The sequence below is a fragment of the Heliconius melpomene genome, chromosome 18 (genome assembly GCF_056956725.1).
Source record: "Heliconius melpomene rosina isolate 202511_hmr_F chromosome 18, ASM5695672v1, whole genome shotgun sequence".
Taxonomy (NCBI): domain Eukaryota; kingdom Metazoa; phylum Arthropoda; class Insecta; order Lepidoptera; family Nymphalidae; genus Heliconius; species Heliconius melpomene.
The window spans coordinates 1,630,310-1,650,749 of record NC_140406.1 but is presented as its reverse complement, the minus strand read 5'-3'; the positions used below and the strand labels follow the sequence as shown (position 1 = coordinate 1,650,749).

Genomic DNA, 20,440 nt, shown 5'->3' with positions numbered 1-20,440 from the left:
GCTGTCAGGCACAATAAAGTCCGCGTCGCACCCGATACCGCATATTTAGTAGGGAGATGTGGCAGGGGTCAACAACTTTGTCTAATTGTAGTTTATGTGTTAGGTATTTATAAATAACTGCACTTTGGGTGAGGCTAGGGCTGTGGGAAGTCGTAACCTATATTTTATTTAGTTTGAGATTGTAAAATATTGTTAAGAAAATAATTTTAAAGCTTTTTTGTTTACTTGAATGTAGCGTATTTGAAATATAGACTATGGCTATATATGCAATTTAAGACAAGTGTTTCTAAATAAATATATATTTTATTTTCTCATTTTAATTAGTTTTTTTTTTCTATATTTTTCAACTAAATTTCATAGTAAATTAGCTAATTTTACCCGAAATCGCCTACTTACTTATTAGACTTAAATAGTATCTTACGTGTAGAACATAGTAATTACATTATCGTTCAACTAAAAGGTTGTATCGACAACTTCCGCCCGTTATCGCGCAATGCATATTAACAATCATTCATTAGATAATAGCGTTTACACATTCGGATATACACAACTTATCATTTATTACTGATACTTCCCGTTGCCCGCGGTTCCGTCTTTGGAAATTTTTTTTTTATTCAATTTAATTTAAAATCTATATTTTTTACTTTAAAAATTGTAAAATTACTAAATGTTTTTTTTTTTAAGTTAAAAGATATTGATACGGTAAGAGACTGTAGAGTTTGGTGCTCGATTATTTCTGGGTAACCCGCTGAAAATAAAGTGAAGCAAAAGAAATAATCAGGTTTTGTTTGTTGTGTAAATTGAAACTTGGCTACTAAGTAAATACAATATATTGGATTTAAGCTAAGAATGATGAATCATTTTAAGTTATCTATGTATGACTTGTTAACTAGAGAAGTGAAAGAAATTTACATAGACCTTTGAACTTTAAATACCTATATCTGAATTTAAACTTTAAAGTATAAGCAAAAAAGTGTTATTAGAAAATAAAAGCTAATCACATAGTAGAACACCACAAGTACGTGTTCCTTTTAATTAACTTCCGTGTTCTGTAGATATACTTTTATGTAACAAATCCATTTTATAGCCGTAGAGACCATTGTGGCGCAGTGGACTCGCTTCAGAATGCAAGCGCTACGATTGTGCGTTCGATTACCATTAGGAGTAATCTCTATTTCATTACACGGAGAATCTTTATTTCATTTTATATTCTTCTGTTAGTTTATTGTTACCACCGTTGTAATATTATATCACGACAGCCCTACCTTAAAAAGACGTCATTCCACACTGCATACAAATAGAATGAACCTTCTTATCATCAGAACCAAAATTAAACAACTTAGAGCCAAGTAAAACATAAAGTAATAAGTAAAGTACGTGTCTTTTTCAAAGAACTATAATCAATCAATTGAAGTAACAGTGAGTCAGTGTTGTAATCGACTGAGGTAATTCTAATTAGTACTTGTCGTTTACTTGTGTTATACGTGTTTTTAGTTGAAAATGTTTTAACTAGCTTATACAGTGGTTTTACTTGAGTAAAATTGGTGTAAGTTGTGTTTTTTGTGATCAAAATAGTGTTAGTTACAAAAATATGATTTTTAAGAACTGTTTTGATGTAATCGTAAGTTTCTGGTCTAATATCTAACTTAAATATATATTTTTTCATTGAAACATTTCTTAGATTAAGAATAGAATTCATAATTATAACGCCAATTATTTCTTTACAATCTCTATACTATATAATCAATGAATTGTATAGCTTTACAACTTCATAATTACGAAAAATATTAGAATTGCAAAATATATAATATTTTGATATTTTCCTTTCTTTTAGCTTCACGCTGTATCTCGTACATAGCAGGGTAGGCAAAGGGAACCTATTGTTAAGGACACTAGGTCCTCCTTGCCGCGTAGCACACCGGATAAATGTAATTATAATAAAAAAATAAGCATGACCTTTTAACCTTTACACAGGAACATATTCCATTTTTTTTACATATTCAATGGACAAAACTAAAATGTATAGTTAAAACTCAAATCGTGCTGCAGGCCATGATGCATCGAAATCAAATAGGTTGCTACAACCAGTTTAGGTTTGCCGTTATCGTCTCGCAGTAACACAATCTGTGGATATCACGTTCTCACATGTTTGTATGTATGTACGTACATATGTATGTATGTTGGACATAGATTGATTTACATCCACTTGTTGCTAAATGTTAACTGTAATATCGGAATATTAGAATTATGTTTAAAATAAAGCAAATTTAAAATAAATTATTATAATTTTACTATTAATTTCTTAAACTAACCTTCGATCGCAAAATATTTAATACTTGTTCGTATTAAACTGAAACTACGATGTTATTGTTAATTTGATCGTATTACTTATGCCTATACATATAATTTTTCTATTTATTATTTTGTAATTTTCTCAGTTTAAAAATCTTTTGAAACTAAACTAAATATAATAATAGATCTTCACTTGTTAACATTTACTCATCATTGCTTATTTCAAACTATTTCTTCACGACCATCCGTTTCATTTTGTATTTTTTTGTTTTCAACAATTTAATACTGTAATATGAAGCATAACAAAAAATCAAAAGCTCGTTGTTCCAAATCAAAGACAAATAGGTCGCGGTGACTTCGCGTTTATCACTTAACCGTAATTCAATCCCCATATTTTATACTAGCGGACGCGCGCAGCTTCGCTTACTTATTTAGGGGTGAATTCTAATAAACCACGAAACATGTATTCAATGATATATTTTTAAGGGTCTAAATTTCAAATTTTATAAAAATCGGTGGTGATTTAAAGATTTTTCCATACAAACTTTCAACACCTTATTTGCACCCTTAGGGGGTGCATTCTAGAAAACCATGAAACACATGTTCAATTAAATATTTTTAAGAGTCTGAATTTCAAATTTTATAAAAATTGGTGCCGATTTAAAAAAAAGTCTATACAAACTTTCAATCCCTTATTTGCACCCTTAGGGGGAGATTTCTAGAAAACGATGAAACACGTGTTCAATTAAATACTTTTAAAAATCTAAATTTCAAATTTTATAAAAATCGGTGCCGATTTAAATTTTTTTCCATACAAACTTTGAACCCCTATTTCACCCCTTTAGGGTAAAAATTTTTCAAAATCCCTTCTTAGTGGATGTCCAGATTACGAAAGTAAATATCTGTCCAAATTTCACGTTTCTACGCACAGCGGTTACGGCTGTGCGTGCGTCTTACCTCAGTCAGTGAGGACAAGTCCTTTTATATATATAGATTACACAGATTATTTACACAAAACTTAATACTATTTAGTAAATTGTTAAGCATTTAACACCTTTGTCGAGGTGAGACCTTGTGAACGTATGTTGCCTTGGAAATTACACCTTAATTCGTTTTACTTTGGTTTTGTCTTCACGCATGGGAGCCATTTTGCGGGTTAAATAATAGAAAAAACATACTCCGCTTCACGCTGTATCCCGCACACAGCAGGGTAGGCAGAAGGAACCTAATGTTAAGACTTTTTTTCGCCAAATTTTTCAGATATTGTTTGTTAATTAGCTGAACTCGACGCTTCATCACTATAGTACGTAAAACTTATTGATTATAATAGTTCCTCCGAGTGGGAATCAAACCTTTAACCATCGAATTAATAATCAAACGCAGTCCCACTGCGCCATACGAAACACCTACTAAATCTTAATTACAATTCTTTACATTTTTAAATTTTACTACTTATAACCAGACATTTTATCAATAACAATTTTTTGTATAAAACCATGAATCACCATCACGTGGAATTACTTCGCGGTGTCGTTTTAACAAAAAAAAAATAACATCAAATTTACGGAACGTTGAATGTCACTTATTAAAAAAAAACATTAAAAAAAAATGTTTCTCCAGTTAAAAGTTTTTGCACTGTGATGTCACTAATAAATAAGAGTGGTCCGTTAAATAACACCTGCTTGGGAACTGGAGTGATTGAAACGACGAAAAAGACAGTTAAATCGACAGTTATCTAACAGTTTAATAAATGATTATTTAACTTAACTTGTTTATGGACTGTGTTGTGTTGAGAATTTGTTTTTTATGTTCCATTATATCATTGGTAACACGTACGACCTGATTAGTTGATAATTATTTTGATAAAAAAAGCAGCTGGAGTAGCTAATGACTCGAAAATTGGGCGGAAAGTGGAGTACGGAGTGTTTTAACAGTAGGTTGCTGCGTGCCTTCTCTGCTTTATGCGGGATACAGAGAGATAGGAAAAAAGATCTACGAGTATGTATTTTATTGTAAATTGTATTTTTTTAATGTGACATATATAGATATCCGGCTTATAGCAGGGTGGGCAGAAGGAATCTGGGAACCTAGTGTTAAGTGTCTTAACACTAGGTTCCCAGATTCCTTCTTCCCTCTTCCCGTTGAGAACATTTTTAGTACCTACTACAAGTTGTACATATAATAGTTATCTACCTATATTTAATTTCTAGTTACAACATTTCAGTTTTAAAATAACCATGAGTCAATAAAAATAAGTGTTTGTATATTACAAAAAAATATTTTATTAATTTTGGTTCGAAGTAGGGCGAAGTCCACCACTACAGCTTATAGAGCGCTCTCTCGCCTTGATCTACTTATTCCAATTTTATAATTTATTGATACTGTTATTTTTTATATTATAAAATAGTCTGAGCCGAGTTATATTTACACCTTAAGATTATTTTAAATTTGAGAAAAAAATGTCTTCCTGTATAAGAACTTATTAATACAATTTCGATCAGAAGATTGTTACAATGATTACCACTATTCACTTCGTTTTATTCAAAACAAAAAAAAACGCTTATTTAATTTATTTTTTTACTTTATTTCAACGTCACTCTATCCCCGCATGTTGCAAGATAGGCAGAAGAAAGCTAGTGCTAATACACTCCGCGCCCCACTTTCTGTTTCTGTCGCGTCTTGTCAGCTAAAACAACATATGTATAGGCGTAAAATATAATTATATTTTTCAAAAAATATAACCATTCTTTACACCAGTAAATAATTATAAGATAAGTCCTTCATTGGGGCGGCTAAATAAGAAGTGAGTACGTTCTCTTCACCAGCTCTATAAAGTCAAAAAATATATTATTTATCCAGCCTCAGTCTCGACAGCCTCGAATAAATACCTTACTATAAATTGAAATTATAATAAATTAAATAACACCAATACCTATATTAAATGGCAAATACATTAAGAAACTTTTCATATTCAATTGAACCAAATAAAAAAATGACATCGGCAAACACGTTACAACACTTGATTTTTAGAAATTTAATTACACGAGATAGATAATATAAATAAATTATTTAAATATATATATTAGATATTCACATAATTACCAGGTTGAATAATGTGTCCGGCCTCGTCTTAATTATGCAATTTATGATATACTTTTTAAATCATTTTAAAAAATTAAATTTTAAATAATTTATGTTATATTATACAACTTAGTGGTGCCTTTTCTACATTTACTTTTTACTAGCGGCCCGCATTGGCTACGCCTGCTTTAATTACACGTTTACTTATTTTTACATTTTTATGTATATTTAAGTTACTGATCATAAATTTTTAAACCTTTTGAAATTTTATTTGTTCTTGTTTAGCTATTATTATTGCATATCTATCTGGGCGGTAAGTACTTGCATGCGGTTAGCGTGACTTTCCCCGCTTAAATCCCGATCCCGTTTGAATTTAGGGAAAAAATTATAAAATTGATCCAAAATCCACATATCTAATATAATCTAATCTATCTATACAATTCTTAATAAATATCACATTATTATAGTAGGGATCGAAGGCTCCCTCAGCCTACCGTAGGTACTCTATGCGGGAAGCTAAAACAAATATTTTACACAGTAAGGTTAATAAAAATTTCATATTTAAGTTCAACGTGCACTTGTGGTATTACGCATTCATTGTGAACGCGTAACACACGAGTAAACAATAGAAACAATAAAATTCTCGATTTTGATTGACGGTATAATAAGTCATGATAAGGCCGAAGCGTTTTTATTTAAGTATTGTGTGAGGCAAGTGGATTTTTATATTGGATTTGCAATGTATGCACATACATAAGTGTAGGTATATATACCTATATAATGTAATGGATAGAGCCCAGTCGTGGCGCAGGGACAAACGCGACAGGTTGTGGGTTCGATTTCCACTCAACGATATGCAATATTTCATATTCTCATTTCCTCGCTCTGGTGACAAAGTGCGGCGTTGAGTTCCGCCACTCAATACTAATGTATAAATAACAAGTACCAAGTTCTCTTTTATTCGGTTAATTATAAACATTAAAAAATAATAATAATATGAACTAGATGCCCATCACATAAAAACTCTTCCGCCATCCAATAAAAACTATAAAGTTCATGTGACAAGGTGTTTGATATTTTTTACCTGCACCTGCTTTTATTTATAATGTCAAACTTTTACTTATTGACTTATTTTGAGATGAAAATTTTAAATATAGACATTAAATATCAAAAAATATTTTTATAAGAAGCCCGAGTAGGTACAATTAGCACTAGAAAAAAACATATGTAGGTACATATTGTTAATACACTAACGTGTTTTTTCTTTTCAAAATAATATACACATTGAGCTCGTCCTGGCGCGGTGGTAAGAGGACATCCTCACTCGAGGAAATAAATTATTTATATTTTCATGGTAACAGGACAAAGCGTGGCGTTTAACTCCGCTAGTCTCGAAAATTAGGCGTATAATGAGGAACAGCGTCTTGACACTAGGTTCCCTCTGTCTACTCTATCATGAGACAAAGCATAAAGCTAAAAAACTTCAAATATTAATTTATAAAGGCCAAAACTATTTAAAATTCCAATAGCAAAATAAAATCCGTGGGCGCCTTATTTGGAGAGTCCACTAACCTATGTAAAACAAGCCATAAAGTAAACTTTATTCAATAACATGATTTGAATTAAAATAAACTTTGTAGAATATTTTAAAGTGTTAGTCACACAATAAGGATTATAAAATATAAATATTTCGAATGAGACTTAAACGTCTGTTAAAACTTGATAGACAAATCTAGACATAAAGATAAATCATTCCGTTCCGTTTTTTCGCCTGAATTCGAGACATTATGTGTTGGATGGCGGAACTTAACGATGTGCTTTGTGCCTGGACAGAAAAGTTAATAAAATTCATTCTTCCCGAGTCGAAATGGAACTCACAACCGTCGCCATTACAATGAATGAACGCTGTCTCACTGGGACACTATGGCCTCAACTTAAAATGAATTGCTGATGAAATTTAATTTTGTTTATTAGGATACTCCCGGAAATAGAAGTAGAATATGAAAACAATACAACGCTGTATCCCACATATAAAAAGGTGGAAGATGGAACCTGGAAACCTAGTGATAAGACACTCTGTTCCTATTAAAACAATTCCGTTCCCCCCTTTACATTTATTTTTTATAAATACATATTATTATTTCTTTTTTATTATTATTTAATTTCATTTATAACTACTAATAAGCGACAGGTGACATTAGCATTATGTAATATGACTCACGCCTGATTCATATCATTGCTTAATCGGTAGGCAATCGATTATAATGATTCATATAATCATTTACAAGAAATCCTGATCTAGCGACACTTTACGGAAGTCAGTGATTTATCAATAAATGTAATTTTTTAGCCCTTCGCATATTTTACTAAATTTTATACATAAAAATTATCTACATTTTTATTTACTTAAAAACAAAAATTTTATTAATTTAAATAAAAAAAGTATTTAGTGTGTATAGCAGTTAAACTTCTATACACACAAAGTCTTTAGTTCTTTCTTCAAAATAAAAATGAATGTGAAGTTCTATCTTTTCTCTTCTATCTTCTACTACACTGTATCCCGCATATTGCAGGGTAGGCAAACTGAACCTAGTGTTAAAACACACCGTTCCCAACATTCCCCCAAATTCTTGAGGTATTGAGCTTTGCCTTAGTACCAGAGATAAGAAATGAAAATATTAATAAATAATAATTCTCGGGGAAGTGGAAATTAAACTCACAACCATCGCGTTTACTTACACCTTTGCCCCTGCGCCACGAGGGCCTCCGATATTGATAACTTGAAAGCGAACGACGAGCTTTTACGAAACCGATTACAGTTAAATAAATATTTATGGTATAGATTTACTCGATCTAAACTAGTAACATGAGAAAGTATGTGAAAATAACCTTCCATCCACCTTGTAGGGCGAGAACTACATTTTTCTCCACACCGTCGAGCTTTCTTTAAGAAAATGCTGGTTTTTCTGCATTCCTTTAGAGTTGAGTTGACTTTTATATGCAACAATGTACTGCTAGTTGACATTTTTATGTATGACTGTGTAGAAACTTGCTCAGGTAAATTCTGGATTAGATATAAGAATTAATTTTAATAATATTTATTATTTATCTAATAAATAAATAAGTATTATCTTAAGTCCATACACACATCACACACTCGATACAGACATAATATTTATTACATAAATACTTGTCCCGAACGAATTCAAACTACACCAGTCTAATAACTACAATAAAAGGGCAAGACATCAATCACGCACCAGCTAATTTTTGAGACTATTTGAGCGTGTTGCTATTTTATTAAACAATCTTATATTATAACAATAAAAACCAGTAGTCATTAGAAAAGTTTCTATATTTTACTTGTAATATTTAACTTCAAGTTATCTCCAGCAAACTTTTCTATCAGATGCTTTCCCACCATTATGTTACCTTACGTTACATTACTTTTACCCAAAATTACAATCGTTGTCTAACAATGAACCTTTGTGAAACATTTGTTGTTTATTTTTTTTACCGCGTTAGGAATGTTAAAAGTTAATTTCATAATTCGTGGGAACTTGCGTGATGTTTTAAATTAGGCATACACTTAATATTTTTATTACCTTAAGATTTTTTTATGGATCCACTTTAAAATTAAAAATGTTAAATATAAACTTATATTTGTTAACCATTTCACAAAATAACTATAGAGAACTTATTAAAAAGTGAATACTTTCTCCCTTTACAAAGAGATATATGTCACCTTACTTAGTAATTGAGTTTATTTCCATTTCTTATTATAGAACTTATAAAAATTGTCGTCAATCCTAGCCAGTATATTGCTATGAAACTACGTCAAAACCTTTATACGCTTCTTACAAATATTTTTTACATTTAACATATCTTTAAGGAGATTTTTAAAAATTTCCAATAACTAAAGATTGTTCGATTCCTAAAAGTGTTAATTAGGCAAATTAATAAAAATAATCCTTAGTATAAATAAATATATATACATACAATACCAGAGTGGCGTCGTACACCTCTCTAGCTGATACTAAATCCTTTATTTACAAATTGTTAAAAACCCCTTAAATATATCTACAAAAGATAATAGTAACAAAAAATATACCAACAATGTAATAGCGGATCTTTCCAAATCATTTTAATTACACAAGACTTAATAAAACCATAGTAAACATATTCTTATTAAATAAGAATATGTTAACAATGTTACAGAAAACGTAATTTCGTAATATGTGGGAACGAAAGCTCTTACAATTACTACCTCTTAGAAGTTTCGCCCTTTCACACAAAAAGTTAATGGCCTTTAGCTCTTTGATGTAGTTTGAAGATTCGTTTAGGAAAACAATGGTTTATGTTTTAGTTTTGTTTTAAATAAAAAATATATATATTATATTTTATTGCAAATATGCAAGAAAACATTTCGAATGTTAATTGTATATGAAAGAATTTTCATTATCGTAATAATGGCTAGAACTTAACAAAAGATTTTCGTGGCGCACTATGACCGCGTCTGACTGAAACGCGACAGTTGTGGGTTCGATTGTCATCTGGTGGTCATGAATTGTATTTTCATTTTCTCACTCTTTTCACAAGAAGCGCAGCATTGAGTACCGCTACTCAACATCCAGTGTCTTGAATATCTGGCAGAAAGTACAGAACCGGGTATCTTAACTCTGGATTCCGCCTGCCTAACAGATTGCTAATACGATATGTGGTTATGCGTGATACAGCGTGAAGCTACAAAAATACCTATTATATAAATTTGGGCTTAGTCCTTTAAAAATAATCAAAATGCGACGCACGCTTATCACACGTAATGCAAAGTGAAAGGCAGAAGCCAATGACTATTACGCGTGAAGGATTAACAAGAATAAACACTCGTGTAGTATGGGTACTTGTGTATGGCCGTGCCTAAAAATGCCATTGACAATAAATACATTTCGTTTTAAACTTTCAACTTTCCCTTATCTAATACTAAGTTGCACAATTGGTTATCGCATTGAAAATTTATGGATGATTTTGTCCTGAAGATGGTACTTTGAACTGCATTATCAGAAAGACTTGACTTTTATAGATTTTTTTTCTTTTTAGCCTTCCGTTTTATCCCGCACGTAGGAGGTAGGCAGAGGGACCCTGGGACCTAATGCTTACTCCGCCTTATTCCTTTCCTAGTCAGACACTTCATTCCCCATTTCCACCAAATTCTTGGGGCATTGCGTTTTGAGCGCGAACGCAACGCTGCTCTTTGCACCGGTCAAAACCAGAGCGAAGAAATAGGAATAAAAATATTTTTGTATATCTTATACATATCTATGTATTTATGATTTTTCATCATTTCACTCAGGACTTCCCGCCCGTATTAAAACGTTGTTTATTTTTAATTAGACCAAGATATATATTCATTATCTATGTTTCGATATCCTAAATATTTTTTTTAAATAACAAATTCAAAAAAATAAGGCTTGTGTCATTTCAAAAAAAATAAACAAAACCATGAACCCTCGACATTAAGATGAGATCATTTCACCTGCTCTAAAAGGATATCTGATATTTTATTTGAAAACCGGTAAACGCTTGCTTGGCTGATGTCATAATAACCAAAATTAAATTTTATACACTTGGTTAATCTAAAGATTTATTGATTTTAATTAAAATAACCGGTTCCTATAATTTTTTTCAATAAAAAAAATTGTTTGCTAATTACGTTTGTATCTTTTATATCTTTCGTCACCGCTCAAGCGATGTTAATGAAGGAAGTTTCCTAATTGAACTTTTTCAAAGGAATTTGTGAACTAAATGTTTTAATGTTTCTTCTATGTATTTATGTACAATAAAGAAAAAAAAATATTTGGATGTTACTTAATGTTATTATAATAATAGCATTCATTCATTATGAAAATACTAGAAATGTTTAAGTTAATAAACAAAACCGATATCTAGTACACATTTATATATTATTGCGGTTACGTAAACAATTACTAATAACTTAAACAAACATATAAAACGTGTGGTATTGACCGAGTTTTATACATTGTTATAATATAATCTGTAACGAAACTATCAAAAATTCTATATCTATATTATAAAATTGAAGAATTTGTTTGGTTGAACACTCAAATCTCAAGAACTTAAGTTCTTGAGAACTTAAGATTGAAATTGAAACAAAGATATATATTTAAATGAATATCTCATACACAACTCTCCTTTATTTCTATTTGACCACAGAGAAGAAGACACAGTAAAAGCTAGTTTTCTAAGAACGCCACGTTTGTCACGCGTCAGTTTCGCCGTACCGGTTCCCAAGACGACGACCCCGATACAAGAATTGCCTAGGGCTTCAACACCTGTGTATTATTGGTATTTCATTACGAATATGAAAGAATGACCCACTTTCATATCAATTGATTTGTCTTAGTAAACAACTTGTGTCCTTCGTCTTCGTTTGTTTTGCTTTATATATGGTTATTATTTTGTAATTTTAGTGTTGATAGATAGATTTTTTCATAATTTAGTATAAAAATTGTCATATCCATAATATATTGTTTAATTTTTCAATAGATATTAGAAATCAATTCTTACTACTAATATTAATAGTATTTAATGTCGCAATTTTTTATATATAATATACTAAGAAAATGTATATTTTTTATATAAAGAAATCTTATAGAACAACTTTTAAATCTCACAGATCGTGCTGGCTATACACGCCCCAACTGCACCTAGACAACATAATGAACTAGCATTAAACAGGCTTACTGTTATTACCAATTTTGAGACATCGTAATCAGTAATTCCACTGGGTAATATACTGTTATTTTCGTTATTTAATTGATGCGCCTCTTATTGCAAAGGACTTTATTACGGAGCAGGACTTGCAATCTAAGTGTAGGCTTCAGGGCTTTTCATGCACTAAAGCCCAAACTTGTAAAGCACTCTCAAGTCTGATATCGATCTTGAGATGATGTATTTATTTGATGATGATCATCATTTTTTATTGATAAATTATATATCTATGAAGGAAAACGGCATCTCAAGATCGATATCAGATTTGAGAGCAGCTTATAAATACGAGCCTAAATTTTCTTCAGTTCTTAAGCTCATATTAATATCATTAATATAAGAATTATTTAAGTATATCTAAGTTAATCATTATTAGTAATTCAAAGAATCCCTAAATTAAATCTGCATCTTTATTGTATTTGTATCAGGAAAAATTCATAGAGCTTTTCAAATTATATTATTGCTAATTTGAAATTATAAACTTCACATCAACATACCCTTAAGTGTATGTTGATGTGAAGTTTATGATGAATATGTCTACATAGGCAATATGTATATTCACATATTTTCAACCGGATGCAAGTCACGATTTCTTTTTCTTATTACACTACACTTCACGAATGTTTGTTTTAAACGCCGCCATCGCACTCGGTATTTAGGTACCTAAGAAAAAAAAACATATTAAAATGCAGCTCAGTAAAAATTCCAGTAAGGAGCACCTTGAAAAAATACTCTCGATACCAAGAAGGGCAAATGTCAAAAACCTCTATACTTCCCTTACCCTTTATAAGTTTTATACTTTACCAGCTATTCTCTTTTCTTTAGAGTTAGACAGTATAAAAGTTCTTGCGTATGTGTTGTAGTTTTTAATATATTATCGTTTACAGTTTCATAATATTTCACTACATTTTTTAATTCATGATATTTTATATGATCATATAATAAAAAATTCTTTTGTATTACCGAAATAATTTTATGTTGTTTTTAAAGTTACTTACATAATTTAGAACATTTTTTTATTTGTAATTGTTATTCATTGAAGTTTCAAGTAAAAAAAAATTAAAATTTTATAAATCTTTTCCCAGGCGTTAATTTTAACCTTATGATTCATATCTTAGCAGGCGTTAATGTTTTTTGTTACTTTACCCGCAACTAGCAGGGTAGGCAGAGTAATGTTAACACACTCCGTTCGCCACTGGAGTTCTGGAGGCATTGCGTGTTCCGTGCGGAGCTCAACGCCGCCTATTGCCTCGTTACCAGAACGAGGGATGGAAAATCTTAAATATTCCATTCCTCCATATGGGAATCGAATCTACAACTGTCGTGTTTACACACATACGGACGGCCTTAAGATAAGAATTACTACAAAATTATATCTATAACATACAAAAATATGCAAAAATCGAAATATAAGCTGACCTCCGCTGATGCTAATGTAAAGTGCAAAGTAAACATACGTAATAGCTGTTTAAGATCGACCTTGTGATATCCAGTCACTTCAGTAATGTCAGTCAGATTCTAGTAATAGTTCAAAATAATCATATTTTGTAAGTTTTCTCATTATTTTAGTATTATTTTATGTTTAAAAGACAATAACCTTTAACATTTTCTATTGTTGGCGTTGAGTTACACTCAACATGTAATAACTGGAGAATTCGGCGAAAAGAGCGGAAAGGAAGTGTGTTAATGGAGTGTCTTAACACTAGCTTCTCTCTGCCGAGATATAGCGTGAAGCTAAAAAAACACAAAAAATAAGTTCTTTGTTTATACAGGTATATAACCTTCTTCTTGCATCACCGTCTATTAGTGAAACATGTAAAAATCCGTCGTGTATTTTTAAAGATTTAAGCTCAGGTACAGCAGTGGAAACCACGTTGTTTTATATTATGTAATGATGATAAAGATTAGATAAACATTAAAGATTTGTCCCCAAACAAATTGTAAAATTTATCTCAAAAATTATATAAGATTTAAATACAGCTAGTTATTGTGCGTGAAAAATAATTTATATTTTTTGTTATATAACTTCATATTATGTGCAATAAGAAAGTAACAGTTTCTCTTAAAATAAATAATTTCTCCACTTTTAAAATTTAAATATTTGTTTACGCGCTGCTTGTTTTCTGTTTTTACTTATGTTTCTGCGAATCGACACTTACACGTTAATATTTAAAATAGATTCTAAAGTATCAGTCGTGGAACAAGCGGGTGGCTATCAGGGCGACAGGTTCCAGTGGGTTCGATTCTTACTCGAAGAAATTAAATATTTTCAGGAATCGGGTACGATTCCTAGTTCAACAACTCGCAATGCCCCCAGAATTCGACGGAAAATGGGGGACGGAAATTTCCCAGGTTTCCTCTTCCTACCCTGCGGAACCTGTATCCCATGAAGCTTAAAAAGACCGTTTCAATTTATTATTAGTAAAGAACAAAGACTTATGTTTTTATAGATATTACAGCGTTATGACTGTTGGATTCCTTTATACGTACATCCATAGCTAATTTCAGCTGTCAACATATAAAATGAATCATCCAAAATGTTACCGTAAAAATAAATGTGGCGGTAGGTAATTGCTAAGTAATTTTTAATAATTGTTAAATATTTTAATATATGTATATATACATATATATATTAGTGATTAGTGTGGCTACACGACACGTGTAGCCAGCCATACTTAACGAAAATTATTAAAATTTTATACTAGTTACTGCATTATACTTAATTTTTTAAACATTTTCTTATTAAGTATTAGTGATTATTACTAAATAATACTAATAAAATAAAATATGGTTTATGTACATAATCATTTTGCCGGAGTTTTGCCACTTCTAAGTGTATCCTCATAAAGAAGATGTCAATTTTGGGTAATATTCTCGTAGTGCTATTTTCTCAGAAAAAATATATAGGATCTATAAGACAAGAATCAAAACAATAAAAATAATAATCAAACTAATATGCACATCAAACTTAAAAAATAAAACGATTACTCATCCGAAAATCTAAGTGTAAATACGTCATTGTTGCACCGAATAAGCGATCTGGCAACAAAAAGCTACTTAAATTAAATAAAAATACGTACAAAGGTGGTAATTGGTAGTATCAACAATTTCTCTACTCATATGAATATTTATTTGATGTAAAGTGACCTACGACGAGTGCGTCTGGAGAAAGTCCGTTGACGGCTGGCTGGGTAACGGTTAATACATATTTATATTGTCCTTCTTTGTTAATGCGAAATTGTGTGTTTGTCTGGTTGTTACGTGATAACGCTTGAACTAAACTAGGTTAGATGTAATTTATAATTTAACATATTTTTGTATACAACAGGTTAATCAACTTGGAATAAAAAGTAGGTACCGCGTGCAAAAAAACATTATGTTTATGTAATTTGAAAAACATCTGTAATAATTTAATAATGAGCGTACTCTTTTTAAAAATTGCTTAATTTATTGCTTAAGTTTACCAAGATGTACAAATAAGAAATTTTAAAAAAAGATGAACTTCATATTTAATGCCTATACCTGGTTGTCTTTAACATTATACACTTCTTCTAAACGATTTCTTTTATACGTAGAAATTATTAATTAATTTTACCGTGTCAATAAATTAAGTACCTTCATAATGTATCGACGTATACATATGTATATAAAGGTTGTTACAGTTCACACAAGTTCAACGTCATACGCTTTCCATATACCGTTGACCTGAACCTATTACGTGTCTCGTCCTAAGAAATGCTGTTATGATAGTCTTGCGTGTACTAACTTTTTTCTATAACTGCGATGAAGTTGTTAATAGCACCCAAAACTCGTTTCACGAATATTATAACAGTTTACGTAAGTTATAATTGGACGACTATCACGCTATGTTATTTAAATTTTAATTACCTACATTAATCATAATCTCTTCGTAACTGAACTATCCCGAAAACGTTTTTAGTTATTTAATCTGTAAAACTAACGGTTTTTTTTCTTTTTTCAGAATGCCAGTTATGTAATCAACAGACGCTATACCAAGAGTAAAATGTCACCGGTATGCCACAACTTCGTACAGAATGCGTGGAAGAAGGATTTCTGCTCAAATTGTTTTAAATCACGCGAGGAACATTCGAAGCAGGAAAGAACAACAGAAGGCAGTAAATATTTAACTACTCCATTCCAAAACAGAAGCACATTCTTTAAGAAAAGCCCTCCGAGTATTCTTAAGATACACCCTAAGAAAAAAGGAAAGCGTAACGTACGATTTCCTGAAGAAGTATGCAGCGTTATAGGATATGGAGGTGACGATTGGTCGGATGATGAAGAATTCGAAGTCTCGGAAGACAATGAAGAAGATGACACATTTCCAGACACAGAAGAAGAAAGAGAGCTTTATAAAATAACAAAATCTAATACAGATTTTAACACTGTTAAAGCCAATTTGCTTGGAGACTCTATTGCGAAGTCCTACACTTCATTATTATTAGGGAAAGTTCAGACTGATTCTGATGGGAAAAAGAAAACCTTGATGGTGTCAGTAACCCCATTCGGTCAAGAAAATAAGCCTACGGTTAAGACACACACTCGAAAACCTGCCGTTATAAACTTAGCTGAACAGGCTGCCGAAGAAACGACGAATGGATACAAAACTAACATCATTCTATCAACATATATAAAAGAGTCGGAAACAATAATTACAACAGAGGGTTCGAAACAATCTGACGGTATTTTATGTACAGAAAAATCATTACTAGAAGAAATATCCGAAACGTTACAACAAAACAGAATAAGTGCATCTGATCTCAGTTTAATAAAATCTGATTCCAATAAACCATCTATCGTAGAAGGCAAAATAAAACAAAGTATGCAAGATGAAAGTGATAAAAAAGAAATGACAGAAATTAAAAAGAATAGTATTGTTAGAAAGTCTCCCTTAAACAAAACACAAGAAAGACCTAAAGTGAACTTAAGTCGATCAGAATTTAAATTCTGTAAAATTAATATCGAAAATACTAGTGTTGATTCGGCTGTTGGGACTCTTAACTCCACAGCAAATAATTCACTTACATCAGACGATGAGAGTTTTAGTGCTCGAACAGATTCAGACAACGATGATAGTGGCCACTTCTCTGAATCTCATAAAATTGAAGAAACAGTCAAAATTAAAGTATACAACGAAGATAAGAACATAAAAATATCTCCACTTGGGCAATTAAGAAAAGCGGATGGTCAAGCTAGCGGATATTCAACATTCCAAAGTCCAATTATTGACATGCCACCTATCATTCCTAAATCAGAAACAATGTTTTCCGCAGAAGCAAGTCGTGAACTTGCCGGTGAACCAGACGGAAGAGCTGATCCCGACGATACCTCTGAAGCCCCTGCACTACCAAGCAGTCCGATACCGACAATGGATCCTCGACCATCATTCCTTCACGGTATGATTACTGACATAATGCCGAACAAACCAGTCCCACCTGAAAAACCAAAGCTACCAGTCAAACCAGTTATAAAATCTAAAAAAAGTACAACGCAACAGATTATAATGCATGTGCAGGAGAAGGGGGAGGAAGAAAATAAATACGCGAGTGAACACAAAAATACTGAAGTCGAAGAAAAATCAGAACCCGTATACTACGCTAAACCAGTGCTAACGAAACAAGATAGCGATACCTCGCTAAGTAGTCTATGTAAACGAAAAGCACCGACGCCTCCCTTGTCGCCTACAGAAGAATACTCGAGTAGTCTTTACCAAAGAAATCCTAATGGATTTATGAAGTCAGATTCACCAGTAGTAAGAGAAATGGAAAAACGGGAACGGGCTGTAATGTCATCTTTACCAAAATTAAGAAATAGCGATGATGAATCAAAGAAATCAGATATAGTTCCAGAACCGGCCCCTCGACGAAACATATCATTGTCACATGATAATTTATTAATAGACGATAAACGCAAAGGGAAGTATAAATTCTCCATCAAAAAGTTGCTACGCATAGGGTCCTCCAAAGATTTGGATAAAAAGGAGCTCAGTGTTGCCACTATTACTAAAGTCGCAGCAAAACCTGAAGAGATTTACGACCTGACTCCAAAACCAAAACCACGTCTTGTCATAATACATCCATTGGACATAAACGGATCGAGCGTTGAAGTAGTGAAATCAAATTGCGAAATTTCGGAAAGCTTACGCCGAGTGAGTCACGACGACGTGTCATCCATATACAGTGGTAGTAGTAATGAAGAAACGGTACCACGAGTGGTGAACAAGCCGCCCCCACCACCGAGAGTGTCCAGTGAAGACTACAAGGGGGTAGCTAACGTACCAAAGCCAGCGAGACCTCCGCCACCGAAGTCTGTGGCTTTACAGAAAAAACAAAAACAGCAAGCCTGGGCGGTGGTGCCGAAACAAGATGATAACATTTATGCCAATTTAGGTAACGTATATGATATTTTTTAATAGTTAGAACTGTATTATTTGCACTGTCTAGGTATTTTTGGCAATCAAAGTGAACGAATAATTTTTATAAAATAATTTAATTACTTATTTGGAATAAGAAGCTTTCAATAACCAAAATTTGTTATTTTAAGCGTGAGTTCAATTCCCACTAAACGTATTCATTATTTTATATATTTATTCATTTAAAAATCTATACAAACATTATATATTTACCACCAGTGAATATCCTGCTTATGTAACAATACATAGCAACTGTGATAATTGCTAAAATATGTTTTAATTTTTTCTTGTAATTATTAAATTATTTATAAGCAAACAACAATATATGAACTTACATATATCTTTTAGTTTTTACTTAAGAGAAATATATGAATTATAGATTTCAATAACTTTCAGGAGAGATCAGATCAGCGCTCGCTCCACGAAAACCAGAACGTACGGCCAGTATGCGCGAACGGGAATCACATTTAGAACTGCTCAAGCGTCGCACTCCATCAGACGACGAAAAAGACGAAGACGAACCTCAGGAACTAGTGCAAGCGACCAACGAGACAGTCATACACAATTACGACGACGTATATGCGACGAAATACGACGAAGAGAATTGTGACTCAAAGAACAGCGACAGTGACTACGAATACGTACACCACGCGAGGTCAAGTTCACCAGAATGTGATTCAGCAATAAAACCAAGAGAAGAGAGAACAGAACGGAAACCAGAGGAATTTACAAAGTACAACGGTTTCCGGACATCTCTGCCCTACTGTGGAAGCGAAACAGAATCCGAAATATATTCTCCATACAGTTTTTACAGTTCAAACGACAACATGGATAGTCCTTCCAACGACGATTATCAGTCAGATATATCGAAAACGACGAACAAATTACGCGTGAGAAAAGGAAGGAGTGTAGTCCACAAGAACTTGGAGGATAATTACGGGGCGGTCGTTATCGCGAATCACGAAGCGCTAGCTCAGGTTTTGGAACAGGTAATTTGAATTTGTAATGTGGCGTTTAGCATATTTATCTTTTTTATTAGGTTCATTTTAGATTACGAATTAAATTGGAACTATGTTCCTGCTTGGAAGAATGCTGATAATTAAAATATTTTTGCTTCCCTGGTTTGGTTACGTAGTGTAGCGTTAAATACCGCTAAGAACACGCGATACCTCCGAAACGAAATGAACGTGAAAAGGAAATTTAATAAAAAATTTAATCCACATCCCCGTAAATGCGAGAAGACGAAGTGAAATAATTTCATAAAAACAATGATTCTATATACGATTCTTGACTTTTATATTCATATTTTTTCTTTATCTTAAAATTCTCGACCTTTCCATTCCAGGTACAACAAAGCGCGACAATGCAGCCTTTACTGCGAGGTCTCAAAGCGTGTACCAACTTGCGCTGGTCAGATTTCTCAATACAAAACAAAAGCTATACTAAAGCAGGCAAACGTTTCTTCTACCCGGCTCTGTGGAACTCTAGCGGCGGTCAGGTCAACGTCACTTTGATGCTGTGTAAGGAGCAGACGGCCTCGCAGCTGGTCACTCAGTCGGTGCAGCCCAGTACTTTGAATTTGAATGCTATTACGGAATTTTGTGATTTAGTTCCGCTGCAGCAATTTGGGGAGGACGGCGGTGATTTGGTGCAAGGTAGACATTTTTAATATTGTTTTTATTTGTTTTTGCATTGAAAGGGTATTACATGAAAAAAATACTTTAGTTTAAAGGTTTTATATGTAAGAAGTGTGGAATATAATAGGATTGTTCATTACCAATTACGTCTCTGTTCCAATATAAAAAAATAATCTCGTTCTCGGCTGATTTAATATCTTATACTGAAAAT

At 32.2% G+C, this 20,440-nt stretch overlaps 1 protein-coding gene across 6 annotated transcripts in view; it reads left to right on the top strand.

Annotated features, from left to right (window-relative positions):
* Positions 1-20,440, top strand: part of LOC146529137 (uncharacterized) — a 67,322-nt gene that overhangs the window by 43,890 nt on the left and 2,992 nt on the right. For 4 of the 6 annotated variants that reach the window (XM_085201399.1, XM_085201401.1, XM_085201404.1 and 1 more), the window contains exons 2-4: positions 16,142-18,569; positions 18,989-19,581; positions 19,938-20,247. In XM_085201399.1, coding sequence (XP_085057525.1) covers positions 16,142-18,569; positions 18,989-19,581; positions 19,938-20,247 — 3,331 coding nt within the window. Of the gene's footprint in view, positions 1-1,484; positions 1,622-16,141; positions 18,570-18,988; positions 19,582-19,937; positions 20,248-20,440 lie in introns of those variants that run through there. The other 2 variants (XM_085201402.1, XM_085201400.1) reach the window with 2 other exon arrangements.